Source organism: Carya illinoinensis, chromosome 2 (genome assembly GCF_018687715.1).
Source record: "Carya illinoinensis cultivar Pawnee chromosome 2, C.illinoinensisPawnee_v1, whole genome shotgun sequence".
Taxonomy (NCBI): Eukaryota; Viridiplantae; Streptophyta; class Magnoliopsida; order Fagales; family Juglandaceae; genus Carya; species Carya illinoinensis.
Genome location: NC_056753.1, coordinates 24,439,991 through 24,456,721, shown reverse-complemented (window position 1 = coordinate 24,456,721; position 16,731 = coordinate 24,439,991). Strand labels below are relative to the sequence as shown.

The 16,731-nt window shown below is 33.4% G+C and overlaps 1 protein-coding gene and 1 non-coding gene across 2 annotated transcripts; both read right to left on the bottom strand.

Annotated features, from left to right (window-relative positions):
* Window positions 1-3,588: 3,588 nt before the first annotated feature.
* Window positions 3,589-11,477, bottom strand: LOC122300446 (probable serine/threonine-protein phosphatase 2A regulatory subunit B'' subunit TON2). Its single transcript, XM_043111117.1, has 12 exons — window positions 11,061-11,477; window positions 9,032-9,123; window positions 8,685-8,747; window positions 8,479-8,577; window positions 7,607-7,765; window positions 7,175-7,246; window positions 6,904-7,036; window positions 6,108-6,172; window positions 5,712-5,787; window positions 5,104-5,205; window positions 4,407-4,599; window positions 3,589-4,003 (listed from the first exon to the last, which is right to left on the bottom strand). Exons 1-12 carry the CDS (start codon window positions 11,197-11,199, stop codon window positions 3,766-3,768), a joined length of 1,431 nt encoding a protein of 476 aa, XP_042967051.1. The 5' UTR covers window positions 11,200-11,477; the 3' UTR covers window positions 3,589-3,765.
* LOC122302091 lies at window positions 4,127-4,245 on the bottom strand. The gene has a single exon (XR_006240338.1). It is a non-coding gene; the product is annotated as a small nucleolar RNA snoR104 (small nucleolar RNA).
* Window positions 11,478-16,731: the final 5,254 nt, after the last annotated feature.

Here is a 16,731-nt window from a genome sequence, read left to right as displayed (position 1 = left end):
GGCTCCAACACCCAAATTAATTCTAAAACTATTTTAGTTATGTTCATTTGTCTATTTTAAATGGGTGTAGTTATTGAGATAAGGGAGACTTCAAATAAAAGAAAATGATTTATATAATTTTAAAATATATAAGTTCTGCGTACCCTCTTCGAGAAATTTGAAGAAATCTTGGACGCATGTAAAAAAATCTTTTTATTTATTTTTTTTATTTTATGATGGACTCCCCTATTTTAAAGAAAAGTGTGTGGAGCTTGGATATCCTAAAATCTTATATAACATTCTAGCATTACTTGCAAACACAGTATTGAGATCCTATCTTTGACTAAAGAAAGAAGTGGATTAAATTTCATTACGTTTTACGAGTGAATATATTTTTAATAATTAGTTAGTTTTTTTTTTCACCTCGAAATCAATGCTTATCAAATCATATAGTTTTCTGTTGAACTTTTTCAATTTCATATGACCAAATGAAGATATCCACTATGTACTAAGAAGTATAGGGTCATCTTCCTTTGCCATACCTATTTTTCCTTGCCAAGGAAACTTTCTTGGTTCTATTTGAATAATGTGATGGATAAAAATCCATTTTCAAATTCCATTAGAGACATATAAAAGAGGAGGAATCTCTCCCACTTGTGTGTTCATAGCTAGGGGGTGGCAATTCGTATTTTTGGATCATGTTCGTATTGTGTCAAGTTATGAACATTCGAATAAATAGATCAATCTAAACTGAACCCATTAAGTTAAATATGTCAAACTTTCAAACTCTAACCTAACTCATTTATATAACGGGTCGGGTCATATCATCTATTTTGACTAATTTAATAATTAATTAGAAATTTCACTTGTATAGAGTACTATGTTCGTCATATTTTTCGGGAAGGTAATGTTGTGACTAATTTCCTTGCTAAGCGGGGTGCTAGGGGCTTAAATATGGATTGGGTTGATGATACTGATACTATGCCTAGCCAGTTAAGAGGGCTTCTTTGCATGGACATGATTGGTCTCCCTTATTTGTGTATCTCATAGGTTTGTCCTTGGTAAGTTCATGCTTTTGGTTAGGACTGTACGGCCGACCCGACCTGACTCGAATTGTCCTGTTCCGAACCGACCCATAGTTGGTCACTTCCGAACGGAAGATTCTTAAAGTTTCCCCGTTAATCGATTACATGAAGCCGATACTATTTCAAGCGGAATCGAGTATTCCGACACCGATAACTGAACCTGAACGTTGCCTATTACGGTTCATCCTCAGCCCATGGGGCAGCTTCTTGGTACTCTAAGCATAAAAAAACCCCAGCATCGAACCCAATTGAAGTTGTCTGCAACGAAACGAAGGCCAAAGAACTTCAAATAGAAAAAAGAAACATTACCCTTAAAATGCCAAGAACTCTGGAAACATCATCTTTCATCAGCTTCGTTCTCAGATCCTTAGAGTACATCGTCTCAAGGTAAACCCCGACGTCGTCAGAGTCCTCGATCTCCATGATGTACGGAGACCCCACGGGTCTCTGCGACATCGTCCACCGCTCAAACAACTTGATCGAAAAGAACCTGTTGTGGGCCACGAGAATCTGACGATGGAGATTCACGGAGACACTAATGTCGTCCTTGGAGCTCAATGTAAGCTTAATGTCACTCGAGGTCGTGCCGTTCAACTAGTTTCCAAGGCTGCGGCTAGACAGGATCTCGAAGTTTCCAGGGCTGCATTGTTAGGGCTTGTTTGTCCTGGGTTGAGATTTGTGGGAGTTGGGGTTTGGGAACTAGTACGGCAGCGTTTTGTTTTAGGAGATGTGGTTAACGGGTAAATACTCGATTCGGTCCGTTTTAAAACGGGTAGTAAATGGAAATACCCGATTCCGACCTGTTTTGATTCGGTCTGGCTAATTTGCAATGATTCGGGTCGAAAATTCGAGTTAGGTCGGGTAGATGGTTTAATTGTTCACCCCTACTTTTGGTTATTGATTTGCTATTGTTATTTGCATGTGTGCTCTTTTTTGTAGGTTTTGGTGTTGTTTATCTGGGGCTGGCTTTTTATGTTTTGTGTCGGTTATGTGAACAATAGATTATCTGTTAGTGATGTCTGGGATGTGCTATTTTTTGTTTAATTTGTAATTCCCAAAGGTCCAGTTGTAACCACAATTTTCCTCCGTTATAAGTAAGGACTATCAATAAAATTGGGATACATTCTTCTTTAAAAATAATAATAATAATAATAATAATTAATTAGAAATAGGTTAATACGACAGGACTTATTTGAATCCATTTCATGTAAATTTGTTGACATATTTTCATATAAAAGTTAAAATCTATATTTAGTAGAGTCACAATATCTTGAAAGTGTATATATATCAATATTTTTTAAATTTTAACGTATAATAAAACAATATTATAAACCATACAATAACAAATATGAGCATAAGTTTAAAATTACAATCCGAACAAGAAAAATAATAAAAAGATATACATGTTAAAAAATACCAATATTACAACTTAATAATAATAAAATTATAATTTTAAAATAAAATCTAAAAGGATCGAAACGGCTCGAGTTAAGAATTAAGTAAGTTGACCCATTATTGACCAATTTTTAAATAATATCTTAACGGGTCAACCTGACGTGAAACCGTTAACATGATCAAATCTAAACTTAATAATTTCGTGTCGTGTTTGTATTGAATTTACAGATCGTGTCACATATTGCCACCCCTATTCATAGCTGATATGCTTAGTTTTCAACAAAAAATGAACTTGGGTCCAGTTCAAAGAATGCAATGGGAGAAACTTCCGTGGCATAGCTTAGTGTGGTTCAAAGGGCACATTTCAAGAGATCGCTTGGTTAATTTTCTTTTCAAGTAAACACATGATCAAAGACTCAAAGCCAACCATTTCACTATATTTGTGTGTGCATAGTATGAAAGAAACCGCAACTTACAAACTTAATTTCTAATTGAATTTAAAACTTATCAACTTTTAGTTTAAATATATTGGCGCATACATGCAAATAGAGTACTGAGATTATTTTTATTTATACGTAAATGAACATATCAAAGAATTTATAAATTTCAAAAATCGATATTCGATGCCTAATAGTCGATCGCATGACTCGTGTATAATGATATTTGCGATGAAGATTTGCATCCATAACTTGATAAACGAAGAATACTAAAATGCGGTTGTTCATGTCAGTTCCCACCAGATTGAATACAAAAAATTGTTTTGTGTAAAAATTGTTGTTGGGTGACTTATGTGTCATGTGTAGAGAGGAAATGAAAGAAATGGAATGGAATCTTTCTTGTTTAGTATTTTAAAACAGGGGAAGAGATATCACCTTAGAGTAATCTAAATGAACGCATTTATAAAATAGATAGGTAAAGAGAGAGAGACAGGAAAAAAGAGGCGAATGTCATGTATGGTTACCACAAACAAATGCAGTTGGGTACTAAAGCTTTGCTGCAGTGGAGAAAGGAAAGGGCCTTTTGCATGTGTCCCATTCTTTGATCATTTCCTTTAGGCCAGATAGATGGAGTCCGATCAACTGCTGAAGTTGAGGGCTTCAGATGTTTCTGCACTGAGGTTGTTCCACACTAATGAAAACCACATTAATATATTGAGTTGCTTGAAAAGAAAAACATTAACGTACATGGAAAATTCTACAATTAGAAACAAGAGCAGAAACGCATCATAGTTATAACGATATTAATATTACAGTCGGATTCAGACACCAGTTTTATGTTAGTACTAGCAGGGGCAGTTTACATCATGTCACTCTTCTTCTGGCTCTTCCTCTTCTTGGAGAAGATTTTCTCTGTTGTCATGGGCCCAGAAACCACGAACATCGATAAGCATGCTGGCTACAGTCCCACCCTGTTTGCAATTGAGTAGATCCGCCAGTGTAATCCTCAGCGAATCTGCTGGTTTTACCATATCCCAAATTTCATCCCTTACATCCTCGATGCACAATTCATAGTTCCCACCGTCGATCCATTTCTGGTGTACATCCCTGTTTTAATTTATAAAGCAATGAAGGTAAATCAAAATGCTACTCACATGCTATAAGCCAATAATAATTAGATTTTAATAGGTAAACCATAATTTCAATAATTCCTGGGTCTGATATCTGGACTCATGTCTCTGGTAATTTGACAAGTGCATAACTTGCTTTAGTAGCACAAGCTGGAAATTAAAGAGGTCTTCTGTTGGAAGGTTGCACAAGGAGACATCTCTCAGCTTTGGATGCTTCCCTTTTTTCCATACTTGGCTTAAACTTGGTTTGCTCAGAAAATGGAGGGAATATTGTATGCATGTGTGTGTGTGTGTGTATAAATTGTTCACGACAACCAAGAGAAGCACACCAGATAGATAAGTGAGCGAGACTATCACCCACAACAGAAGAGGTTTTTCACCTGAAAAGAGAGTGAATATCGGCTGTCGTAAGGAAACCCCTTCCATGAAGATCAAGACACCGAAACAAATAAGTTAACCCTTCTGGAGTGTCTTTGTTTTCTTGAGCCAGTACGAAGTCCAGGAAGCTTTCAAAATCCATCTCCCTAGAATTTCCTCCACCACTTTTTCCACGGCGAACATGCTCATCAAATACTATTCAAAAGCAAATCAATTGCAAGGAATGAATAAAAGGAACTTAAAACAAAATGCAAACATATATATATGTATATGTATGTATTTGCAGATGTACAGTGTTTGATGTAGCAAGAAATGTAAAGCTATCCAGGATCTTTGGATATGTTTTGGTGCGCTCTATGCTGTATAGGGAGATAACTTTTCAATATATTTTTCTGGTAGGACCTTTTTTGGGACATGTTATGGACATTTCTTCCATTGAAATTTCATTTAGTTCTCAATCATCCCAACATGCAAAATGTAAGAGCTACCGTTTGAGTCTATAATGCACATCTTAATAGAAGGCCATCACACAATGGTCAAACTACAAAGCAGCAATGTCGGAGGGCAAGACCTATATGAGATAATTTGTCAAGGATAATAGCCTTTTTCAGTAAAACAAACTGGGACATTTTAAAAATTGGCATCCACTTTCAAATAGTAAGAAAGGGAAACAATGCAGAAAATGGTGTTGATTCCTACCCCTTTCAATGAAAATTTCAGTCAGTGTCCCATCTGCATATTCTCGAAGCTCCTGCTTGCTCAATGTTCCATTCATATCTTTATCAAGGGCAAGAAACATGTCTGCAGAATAGAATGAGAGTGCAGTTAGCCACATGATCCCAACGGCAGCAGTTTTAATTACTCTAAATACATCAGAACATCAATTCCAAGATTAACAGCAACATACATGCTGCTAATGAGAGAAGCATTTGCTTTTTTAATAAATGCAGCTAATATAATTCATTGAACATACCACCGTAATGAAGTTCACTAAAGTAAGACAACATAAAAAGGCTCCTGTACATTGGTAACGATTGCTGACCATTAATCTTTAACTTGCCAATTGTCACTTGTTATTTTTATTCTTATTCTCAAGAAAAACCATGAGATGGATCCAAAACAATACCCAAGTAAAGAACTTTATCCAGGGAAAACAATATTAATTGTCAAATATGAACTTCAGCAACCCACTGAATCAGTGTAAACTCATGATCTACAATTAAGATCATTTAGACAACAGCTAAAGAGGGAGCAAACTGAAACTAGGAAATAGCAAATATCGGAACTTCAGCATGCAAAACACCCACCACATATGCGTTGAGCAGATGTCAAGGAGAACCAGTTTTCAGCTTGTTCAGTGTCAGTAACTTCTTCCTCGCTTTCCTAACATAGATAAAATGTAGAAGATAAACTCAGTTTCAGCTTCAACTACTTATTAATTAAAAAAAATCAGCTTCAAATCTCTTTCTATCCATCAACACGAATGGGTAACAAAGATCTCAGCATTTTCTTCCACATAAATATGTACTGCTTCCATCCCTTGGTAAAGATCATAATTAAAAGTTTCAAGCAAATTTGTTTCCAAAAACCTTTTTTTACAAGTAATTTGTTTCCAAAAACTTCTCACAGATTGAGAGAAGCAAGCCACAGACAGCTTTCACTGGCATTCTTCTTACAGATATATTAGGCTAAACACAATCTACCTGGTGCAGTTCCATTAGTTCCTGGAGACAGTTACTCAGCAGCACTTTTTTAATGCAGGCTTTGCCTGAAAGAAAAATCAGCCATAGATTATTGGCAAACACAAGGGCCATAAACATTATGAAAACTGCACAAAAGTTAATCAGTGAAAAATACTTATTGACACTAAAAATTGCCAAACCAGACATATTATCATGATAACCCGACCATATCTGTTCTATAAGCATTTAACCAACTTATTTATACTAAGTAAATTAAAATATATGTAAAATTATATATTTTTTTCTTTTTTTTTTTCTTCATATCAGCTATATTCTCTACCACCACAGAAACAACATTATCTCACACCATTATTTCTGAATTCTCACAACTCACCTCATGCTGTGAAAGAGACAAATTATAATTTTCCCCCAAGACCCAAGCCCTCTCATTGTTAAATGATAAAATGTATTTACTCATCAAAAAAGTTTCACACAGCCCCAACATGCTCAGGTATGAAACATTTCACTTGAAGGGATTTAATTTCCTATTACTCAACTTCATCCTTATGCAGGTATATTCCACTTCTTATGCCAAATTATAAAGTCAAAGATGTAGGATACATCAAATTAAAGTAAATGTGCAGACATACAATGTTTACCAAACTGTACCGAGAAGAATAAATAATTGCAACTAAGAATCAAACATCAGCACCAGATTCACTCAACAGGAAAAAATCTATTGCTATTGTTCTTAAAATAGGACAACCAGACAATAGAACATCAACTCAATTTCGTGACTAAAGGATATGCAACAAACCTCGTCTATGAGGATCACAAAAGAAGAAAAATTTGTGTGCCGCTATGCGGCAATACATTTGAACAAAGGCTGCAGGCATGTCCCGTAATTGTGCCAAATTAGGAATAAGGCCTCGTATATAGGCTTCCATTTCCTGGAAGAAGAACCAAATATTCATGGATTATAGAAAATGGTAAAAAATAAGCTGACAGTGAATTATATTGATCATATAACAGAAGGACCCAATCACTCATTTAACAACTGAAGGCCCAACAATGTTGAGAAATCATACATGAGCTTGTAGAAAACCATCAGAATCCTCATCAAGTTCACTCATATCGATTCGGGCCTGTGTAAGCGATACCTGAACAACAAAGAAAGGTGACATTAGTGGAGAGAGAGAGAGAGAGAGAGAGAGATCTTTGTCAAAAAAAACAAATATACAGCCTAATCAACACAATCTACTGCATGTTTCAACTTAGCAATAGAAATGGTTTAAGGACTCTCAGTCCTACACCCATTCAACAGTTCCAGTACAACACATAGAATGAACCACATAGATCATATGCCTCAGCAAAAAGAGTACACGACCAGAATCCTCACCAAGAAAGTAAAGTTAAATGACATACGACCATGGAAATTGAATTCTGCTACTTATCAAAAACAACTTCCAGTACCTAAGCAAAATCATACTATGCATTTGGCATCTAAGAACAATACCCACCGTGCGCATCACATAAAGGTAAAATGGCAGAATGGCAATTCTTCCCGACTCATCTTTCTCAAATTTCATGAAATTTGAAGGGCTAAAAAATCGTCGGCATTTGGGCCCTATTTGCTCTGTACATACAGAGGCAATGTGGCAAAAATCTTCATAATTCATCTACAAGAAAACAAAGCAAAAAATGTATTAGCATGAGTATAATACTAGAATACACAGCTTGAAAAGGTTTTCTGACATGAAATAAAGCCAAGAATTACTGCACGACATAAAAAACAATAATAAAGCTGAAGTAGCTCAGAAGTGAGTCGAATGACATAGAGGAGGAGGTTTCCCTTGAACTGTAGGTAACAATCTAAAATCATGACTAATGGCAACCAACTAAAATTACTTAAAATCTTGGGTTCCAAGCTTGAAGCTAGCAGAAACTAAGGCCTTATTGCAACTAAATCTTCCATATGTAAGGAGTTCAGTTGAAGTGGGTTATACCATTCTGATGGTAACAACTGAAAGGTAATATCAAAAGATAAGCAGAAAGAAAACTCATGATTTAGGAGTATATTACTTATAAAACAATGGTTTAGAAGTATAGAAGATATGAATTTGAAAAGAAAAAACCCACATCCTGAACTTAGGGGGGGAGGGGAAAAAATATAAATTACAAGTATGATTTGATTTTCTTTCCAGAAAATATATAAATAAAAGCATAATTAAGTACTACAACATTGTATAAGCATTTGTAGGAAATTTGAATCAATCTTCTAAGAAACCAACATTGATCTTTTTGAATATTCAAAGAAAAACTGAATTTCTATGGATGATGTTGACAACATTTGACAGAGGAGGAGCTGGATAAAGATGATGAGTATATAGACCTTCTCCGCACCAGTAGCATCATCAATTACACAATTCTCTCTTAGACAAAACCACATTGCATCTAGATCGTCAGCATTAAGCAATAGATCTGATTGCTTCTGCAATAATGTTGAGATAATGTCACCAGTCAAGCAAATCACCAAATAATTGATCAGTAAAAACTAAAAAACTATTAGCAAGCTAGACAGGAAGATGTGGAACATACCTTTAAAAATCGATATTTTGCCAGCCTCTGAACCCTGTGGCTGATGGATCCTTCTTCAGGTTTCTAAACCCAGAGGGGAAAACACATCAGAGTAAAAAAAAAAAAAAAAAAAAAATGAAAGACAATAGTGCAATATAAAAAGGGTATAAAAAAAATAAAAATAGTCCAAAAACAGAGTACAAAAAAATTGAAATGCAGTCTGAGAAAAGCTTGTCACCGGCTTTCTGTTAATGAACAAATGCACCAAGAAATAAAGAAATGAATTAAACCCCTTAATATTTAGTCCTTATCCATATTAATAAAAGATCTTTCAAACTCAAAATAAGAGCTACAAGTCTAGCACGTGCCTTCTTATAGAAACTTGGGATTGTGCCAGCTTCAGCACTTTTTTGTTGCTTCTCTTTAAATATATCAAGCAAGATTCTCTTCGTTTCAAGCTCTACAAAGGAAGAGAAACAAAATTTACCAAGTTAAATAGTCAAATCAAAAGGAAATGCACATTTTGATATCAAGGAGTGGATATCAAGTCTGCATTTACATACTATGCATGAAATCATACAGTTGCGACTGATGTATCGGCATACTAAGAATAAGCCGTAATGAATATAATAAGGGAACTATAAGATACGTATTAAAAACATAAAAAGGCAAACTAAAATCTGAAGATCACATAATACAGTGGTCTACTCTAGTAAAATTATGCCAACAGAAAAATACCATTGCATTAGTTTGGGAAGGGCTTTGGCTGCTTCACCAAGTTGGGCTTGGGATGAGCTGTAGACTCATACACCACATCCTGGATTCGATCCCGCACCAATGGTTCCCCTCGATTACTTAATATATTGTTCTAGCAGGTGGGATCTTATATCTGGGAGTTAGGGCCCGTTTGGGTACTAAGGAGATCTCAGATCATATGAGATAGTTTCGTACGAATGGATATACTCTCCATCCAAATACACAACTTATTTAATCTGAAGTAACCTCACTTTTTTCATCTTAAGTCAACAATGTTTATTAATGGGACTTCTATTATTTTTTTTTTATAAATAAAATTTTATTCAACGAATGTAATAGGCGAAGGCCATGTACAGAGGAAGTATACAAAAGAAACACCTAAAACATTCAACTACTAAATCAATGAGGACAGAAAAACATGAACTGTAATGGGACTTTTATTATTATTCCATACAACAACAAGTCAATCATTAATGGGGCCCACTATATTTTCAATTTTCCATAAAAAAGTTAAATATATCTCAACCTACTTCATACACCCAAACACATCCAAATACATCTTAAGGGACCCACAAAAACCCACTCAAACATATTAACTCAATATTATTCACAGATAAACTCAAATTATCTAAGATACTCTTAACATTCAAATAGAGCCTACTCTACATGGGTGGGTCCAAAGAATCCAGCCTTTGTGAGGTTTCATGTCATTTTTAATGAAAGAAGAGTAAAAGAAAAACCTAGTGCACCATTTTTCGTTTTGCATACAACATTTTTCCAAGTTGAAAGACTCGATCGACCTAAGCCAATAGGCCGTATTGGGCTCGACTGAGCATGTGCTCATTACTTCAGCTCCCAAATAAAAACTAACCAGTTTTTTTTTAATTGGTCCCAAATGAAAACTATCCAAATAATCAAGATCGTCCTCCATTTTCTCCTCAACCCCACAGATGTTGCCCTTAGTTGCTAATTGAAGTTGTCTGATAACTTAAACCTATTCATCTTCCACACCATTTAGACCTCGTTTGGTTACATAGATAAGATGAAATGAGAATTGAAAGTTAAATAAAATATTATTATAATATTATTTTTTTATATTATTTTTATTTTAAATTTTAAAAAAGTTGAATTATTTATTATATTTTGTGTGTGAGTTTAAAAATTTTGTAATGATTATATGATATGAGATGGTATGGTTTGAGTAACTTGGCAGCTAGGTTTGGATATCAAGCATACCTCAGGTATTCTTAGAATATTCAACTACTATTTATTACTTTATTCTTACTTTTCACATACTTTTTACTACTATTCATTATTTTTCACTACTATTTAATATTATATTATTACTTTTTCACTACTATTCACAACTCTTCTTAACACTTCTCACTACCCAAACTTACCGACAAAAAAATAAATGCAGATCAAACACAATTTATAGGAGTCACCGGCTCCAAATACAATTGACTACCACACAAACACATTCACACAAACGACATTTGGATATCAGACTCGAAAATTTTGCATAACAGACAGGAAAAGGGAATTCACGAAAAAAACCTAATTACCAACCAAATTTCGACAAAGGAATAAATGGGGAAAAAAAAGAAGTGAGATAGAGAGACAGAGACAGAGCATACGCACCCATCAAGGCTTCGGATCCGAGTCCGGCACCGGATCCGATGAACCGGCGAAGGTTTCGGACCCAAGGCATTGAAGAAGCCGGCGGGATCCTCCTCTGCACGGCCTCGTGGCTCTCGCCATCACTGGACCCACTGTACATGGCCGAATCACCCCCTTTGAGTTCCCGACTCGACTAGGACCAGCTACGTGTTCACTTTGAGAGCAAATCTACAATTATTACAGCACTAGAACCGGGTGCATTACTTAGAAAAGCCCTAGTTCTTGGAGCCCTCCGATCTGTGAGCTCCCACGCAGAGGAGAAGAGCAAACTTTTGTCTGATTTCGACTTCTCGCCAAGGTGCACCGGATGGCCACGGTTACCTTTTTCCGTTTCCGGGTTTTAGATTCGATTCTTCCCACGCGTTCTCGCAGTTGGGTACATTTGGCTATAAATACGCTTCTTGCCTTTATAATTATTAACAATTACATACTTTACGCCTAATTATTATAATTAACATATTATTTTTAAATTAAAATAATTTAAATATAATATACATATTATTCTTGAAAGATTATTTGGATTTAGAGAATATTTTATTTTATCTCATAATTATAATTTTTTTAAATTTTCATACAAAATATAATAAATAATTCAATTTTTTAAATTCCGATTCAACTTTTTTAAATCTTAAAACAATAATAATATTAAAAAATAATACTCTAATAATATTTTAAGCAATCATCAACTTTCATCTAAAATTGTCTCATCTTATTTCTGTATCCAAATGAGTCCTAAGTTAACAATAGCAGCTTCTTTGCTCAAATATGATACCTAGCACTAAGGTCCTTTAGATTAATTCTTGATTTCTAATTAAGAGAACCAATAATCAAATTTTCTCTCTTCCATGTATCAAAAAATTATATATATATACCTAGCATGCATGGTAGCTAGATCTTTTAACATTAATTCATTTTAAGTTTTGTATTCTCCAATTTTATTAATTAACATATTATAATTATTAACAATTATATACTTTACCCCTAAATTATTACAATTGACATATTATTTTTAAATTATTTTAATTTAATACTTTATGTTATTAAATAACATTATATATATTTTTAGTTCATCTTAGATCTTATTTAGTTACATAGATGAGATAAAAATTTAAAATTAAATAAAATATTAATAAAATATATTATTTTATTTATTTATTGAAGATATAAGAGTTGTTTTCCATAGACGGCCAGATTGGAGCAATCACTTTGCATGTAGAGCAAGCGATAAATGGCCAGATTATTTAGCAAAATTGGCTCTAGTACAGGATGGGGAACAATGCTGGATTGAAGATGGACCTGTTGGAGTTCACAGACTTGTTGTTCAAGATATGGCTTGAATTTATTGAATTCAATTTAATGAAATGAGTATGTTTACTTTCAAAAAATAAAGTAGCAAATTGGATAATCTAAAAATGCAGTATGTTGGTTCAATTTGAGGTGCAAAATATAAAAATAGAGAAATGCTTTAGCCACAAAAAGATTATATAAAAATAATTACATAAACTAATTGGTTTGATGTGGTTCGTCAGATTGTAGTAAAATTATTTTTATTATAAAGTAGATTTAATATATCAGATGAAGTCACATCAATTTATGTAATCATTTTGTTTAAACTTTTTATGGATATAGCAATACTCGTAAAAAATATGATAATATGAGGGTGCAAAGTGTAATTTATCAAAACCAAACTAACCTCATAGTATATAAATTTGACCTCTCTTGTAGAATGTTTGTAATAAATATTTAGAGATTATGTTGTTTGGATGTATTTAACCGGATAAAATTTAGATCTTATCAAAACCGAATTCCTTGAATCCATCCCAATCTCTTTGAGTAGAAATATGGGATTTTTTATTTATCTTTTGGCAGAGACCCATCTACTGAAAACACCATTTTACACACTTATTTAATCCTTATTCAATACTATCATAGTTCACAATATATATAAATGGAAAATGATACTTCACTTCATGAATTTGCCTCCTCAAAATTACCAATCAGGCATTTTAACTTTTTTTTTTTTTAAATTTAATAGTTAAAAATTATTATTAGTAAAATTTTATATATATTTTTTAATTTTTAAAAAAATTAAAATTTAAAAAATTAAAATACGCTAAAAAATGCCAAACAATACATACTTGGCGGCCCCTAGAATTGTCGTATATAAATATCTATTTGTTTATGAGCAATGCTTTGGGTCCCAAAATGTGTCCCAAATTTTTTTAAAATTTTTTTTACTTAGTGATTAAGAAAATATTCTTTAATGATATTATAAATTTAAAAGAAAAAAAATCGATAAGTATTCGAGTTGCATCCTTTTGTGGATGTAGCACTATCCTTTGTTTATGGATTTATGCTTCCTTCTTGACGAAGGGGGCAAGTGGGCGTGCTAATGATTTCACAGCGGCAGGATTGCCCAAGTAAATTTTCTATTTGTATGGCTGGGATTTTCTTTTTGCCATTTTTTTTTTCACTTATTGTTGTTAATATCTGTTAGCCTCACAACGATGTGATAAGAGTTTTACCAAACAGAAAGGTAGCAGTTAAGATAATGATATTTAATCAAACTTTGCATTATGTCTAAATATTGTAATCCCAACCACTCTGGTATGGGTGTAACCAATTCGTGCTATTTTGAAAACTTTTTTTTTTTTTAAAGAATCGAATTGATATAGAAATTTTAAAAAGTAATATTAGACTAATTAATCATCAAAATTAAAATTTTTTATTTTTTCAATTTTATAGATAAAGAAAATCATATTTCAACAAAATCTTAAGAAATGATTGACCCATAAAATTAAAACTATTGTGTTATATCAAAATTTAAATGTTATATTAAAAATTATAATATTAATTTGTGATAATAAAATGTCATATTAAAATTTATAAGATTAATTTTATTTATATCAAATGTCATATTAAATTTTATACTAATTTTATATTATAAGATTAATAGACATGAATAATAAGGTTAAAACTTTATGTTATATTAATTAGTAATTAACATATAAAATATATATAATATAATATTAAAATTATATATAATATAAAAAATTATAAAAAAATATTTTATATATAATGTAAAAATTATATATATACCGGTTTGGTTCAATTCAGACCGATGTTCTAAATATCAAAACCAGTCCTTTTGATTATTAGGAACGAAATTGGACATGACTGGTTCTAAACTGGACCTAACGCACCAGATCAGTTGATTTTATAGATTCGCCAATTTTTTTTTTTACAGCCCTACACTTTGGGTTTCACTCATGCAATTATGGTCAATCTGATTTATAGAATGAGTAACGGGTCATTTGGATATAGAGATGAGACACATAATTGTTAAAAAGGATATGCATGTGCATCCCTTTCTAAAACATCCAACTAGATTGAGCAATTAAAGAGGATATTTGTTTAAATTGAGTGATTCAATAAAAAAAGTTATTTATGTTCTAATTTTTTTAAAACTATTCTAAATCATACAATAATGTGAATGGGGCTTGAGGATGGCAAAATCCACCAGGACATGGGTGAGTATAAGCCCTAACTGGCTAACTCATTTCCAAATTATGAGATATTATTCCTTAGGTGTGAATAAGAATTGTCGAAACTGATTGAAACTAGCCGCCACATTTTGGAACAAGCCGAAATTGATGGAGATGATGTTAGTTGGTTCAGTCCAGTTTAGACCATGTTCAAATTAGTGAACTGACTCATATAATATATATATATATATATATATATATATGTTATTTATTAAATTCTTATATAAAACAAAGCTATTTAGTTCTAGTAAGTTAAACGACGTCGTTTTGGTTAGGACTAAAGCCCTCATTCAAAGCCTTCATTCCCCTATTCTTCATTTCTCATCCTCTCTAGCATCATATCTTTCTCTCATCTCTTAGAACTCTTTCAGCTCTCTCACTCCGTCCGGCAAGACACAATTCTCTGGCCCCATCGCCCTGATGCTGCCTCTCTCTCTCTCTCTCTTCCTTGCATCCATTATTTTTCTCTCTCATCTCTAAGACCTTCTCATGCTATTGGTAAGTGCCACACTGCCAAACTTGGTTTCATTAAGTTAGTTTTGAATCTTTAATCGATATTTTCAATGTCTAATTTGTTAATTCAAATTATTTGTCTAACAAATGCCATTTTATTCTTGAAATCTCAAATTTTGTTCATGTGTGTAACACTGTAAATTGTAAAGGGGTAACAGGGTTTGGTTTGCTAAGAGTCTGAGAAAATGTTGAAAGTTCCAAAATTGACCACCAAAGTTATCAGAATTGGTTTCGTTCGGTTCTCTCCCCCTTAGTCGATCGGTTCATTTTTCAAGCTCATTATTCCCAAAGCCATGAAAATCATTAGGGGTCTTGGTTGCCATGTTGGTCACAATGACAAGAGTGGTGGATGTGGTAATCTCAATGGTGGTGGCCACGGCAACGAAGACTCATTTTTGAACTCAACAAAGGCAAGGTTGATCATGTTGCAACGATTTGTTGGGAACACTACAATTTGCATTCTCAAATGCCATGATTTTGTTGAAGCTTTCTCTTTACGTTCTGTCAATGGCCACAATGCTCTAGACAAGTAACATATATTCTTGTTGTGACTTGTAACAATAAGAATCTAATTAACCATCAATAATCATTGCTTGATCACTTTTTCCTTTTTTCTAAGCAAGCTTACATATATTAAGTACAAAATAATTTATAGAGTTTAGGGTGGATCTTTTCCACTATCAATAAACAACAGGCATCTAGAAAGAAGGTCAGAGGGTATGCAACCAAAAATAAGGTTGGTTGCTGCACATTGAGCCACAGAGTATGCACATCGATTTGCATATCGATGAATTTTGACAAAGTTCCAAAGGCTATAGGGAGCAGAGATATGTTGAATTTCTTCAATGATTGGGTTTATGTGCTGGTGAGGAAGAGCTTCTTTACTGTCTATGGCTTCTATTACTATCTGCGAGTCACCTTCTATGACTGCCTTTTCTTGCTGTCTTTGAGAGGCCATTTTCATAGCTAGGAGAGTTACCTTTGCTTCGGCTACTGTGGATTGGTGTTGAGGATCTTTTCAATCTGGATTTCTAAGATTTTTCCACTATGGTCTCTGCAAACTATTAAAGCTACTAAAAATGAATCTTTGACAACTGCATCAAATAAAAAACTCTGAAAGTTGATTGGAGGAGTCTTCCAATTTTCTACCTGGCTTTACTTCGCTTCGCTTTTCTTTTTTTCTTTTTTTCCATGCTTCCTTGTATTCTTGATAGATTCGGTTTAGCTAGGTTTTTGCTTATAAAAATGAGAAAGAAGTATGATTATGGAGTATTTCGTTTCTTTGCTTCCAGATGAAATCCATAATTATCATCGCAAATAATTAAAAGTGATGTGTTTCTTCCTCTCTCAAACCCAATTCTTTAGCCAAAGAAGTGATCATTTTCATCCAATCCAATAAGGATTGAATTGGCAAAGTTTCCAACTTCAATGGCCATTCACTTTGATACCACAAAATCTTGACAATTGGGCACTATATGAAAAGATGGAGTGATGTTCCTTCTTCTTGGTTACAAAGGAGACATTCTTTTGATTGAGCTTCTTGAATAACTTCATTGATTCTTGATTTGGTAGGC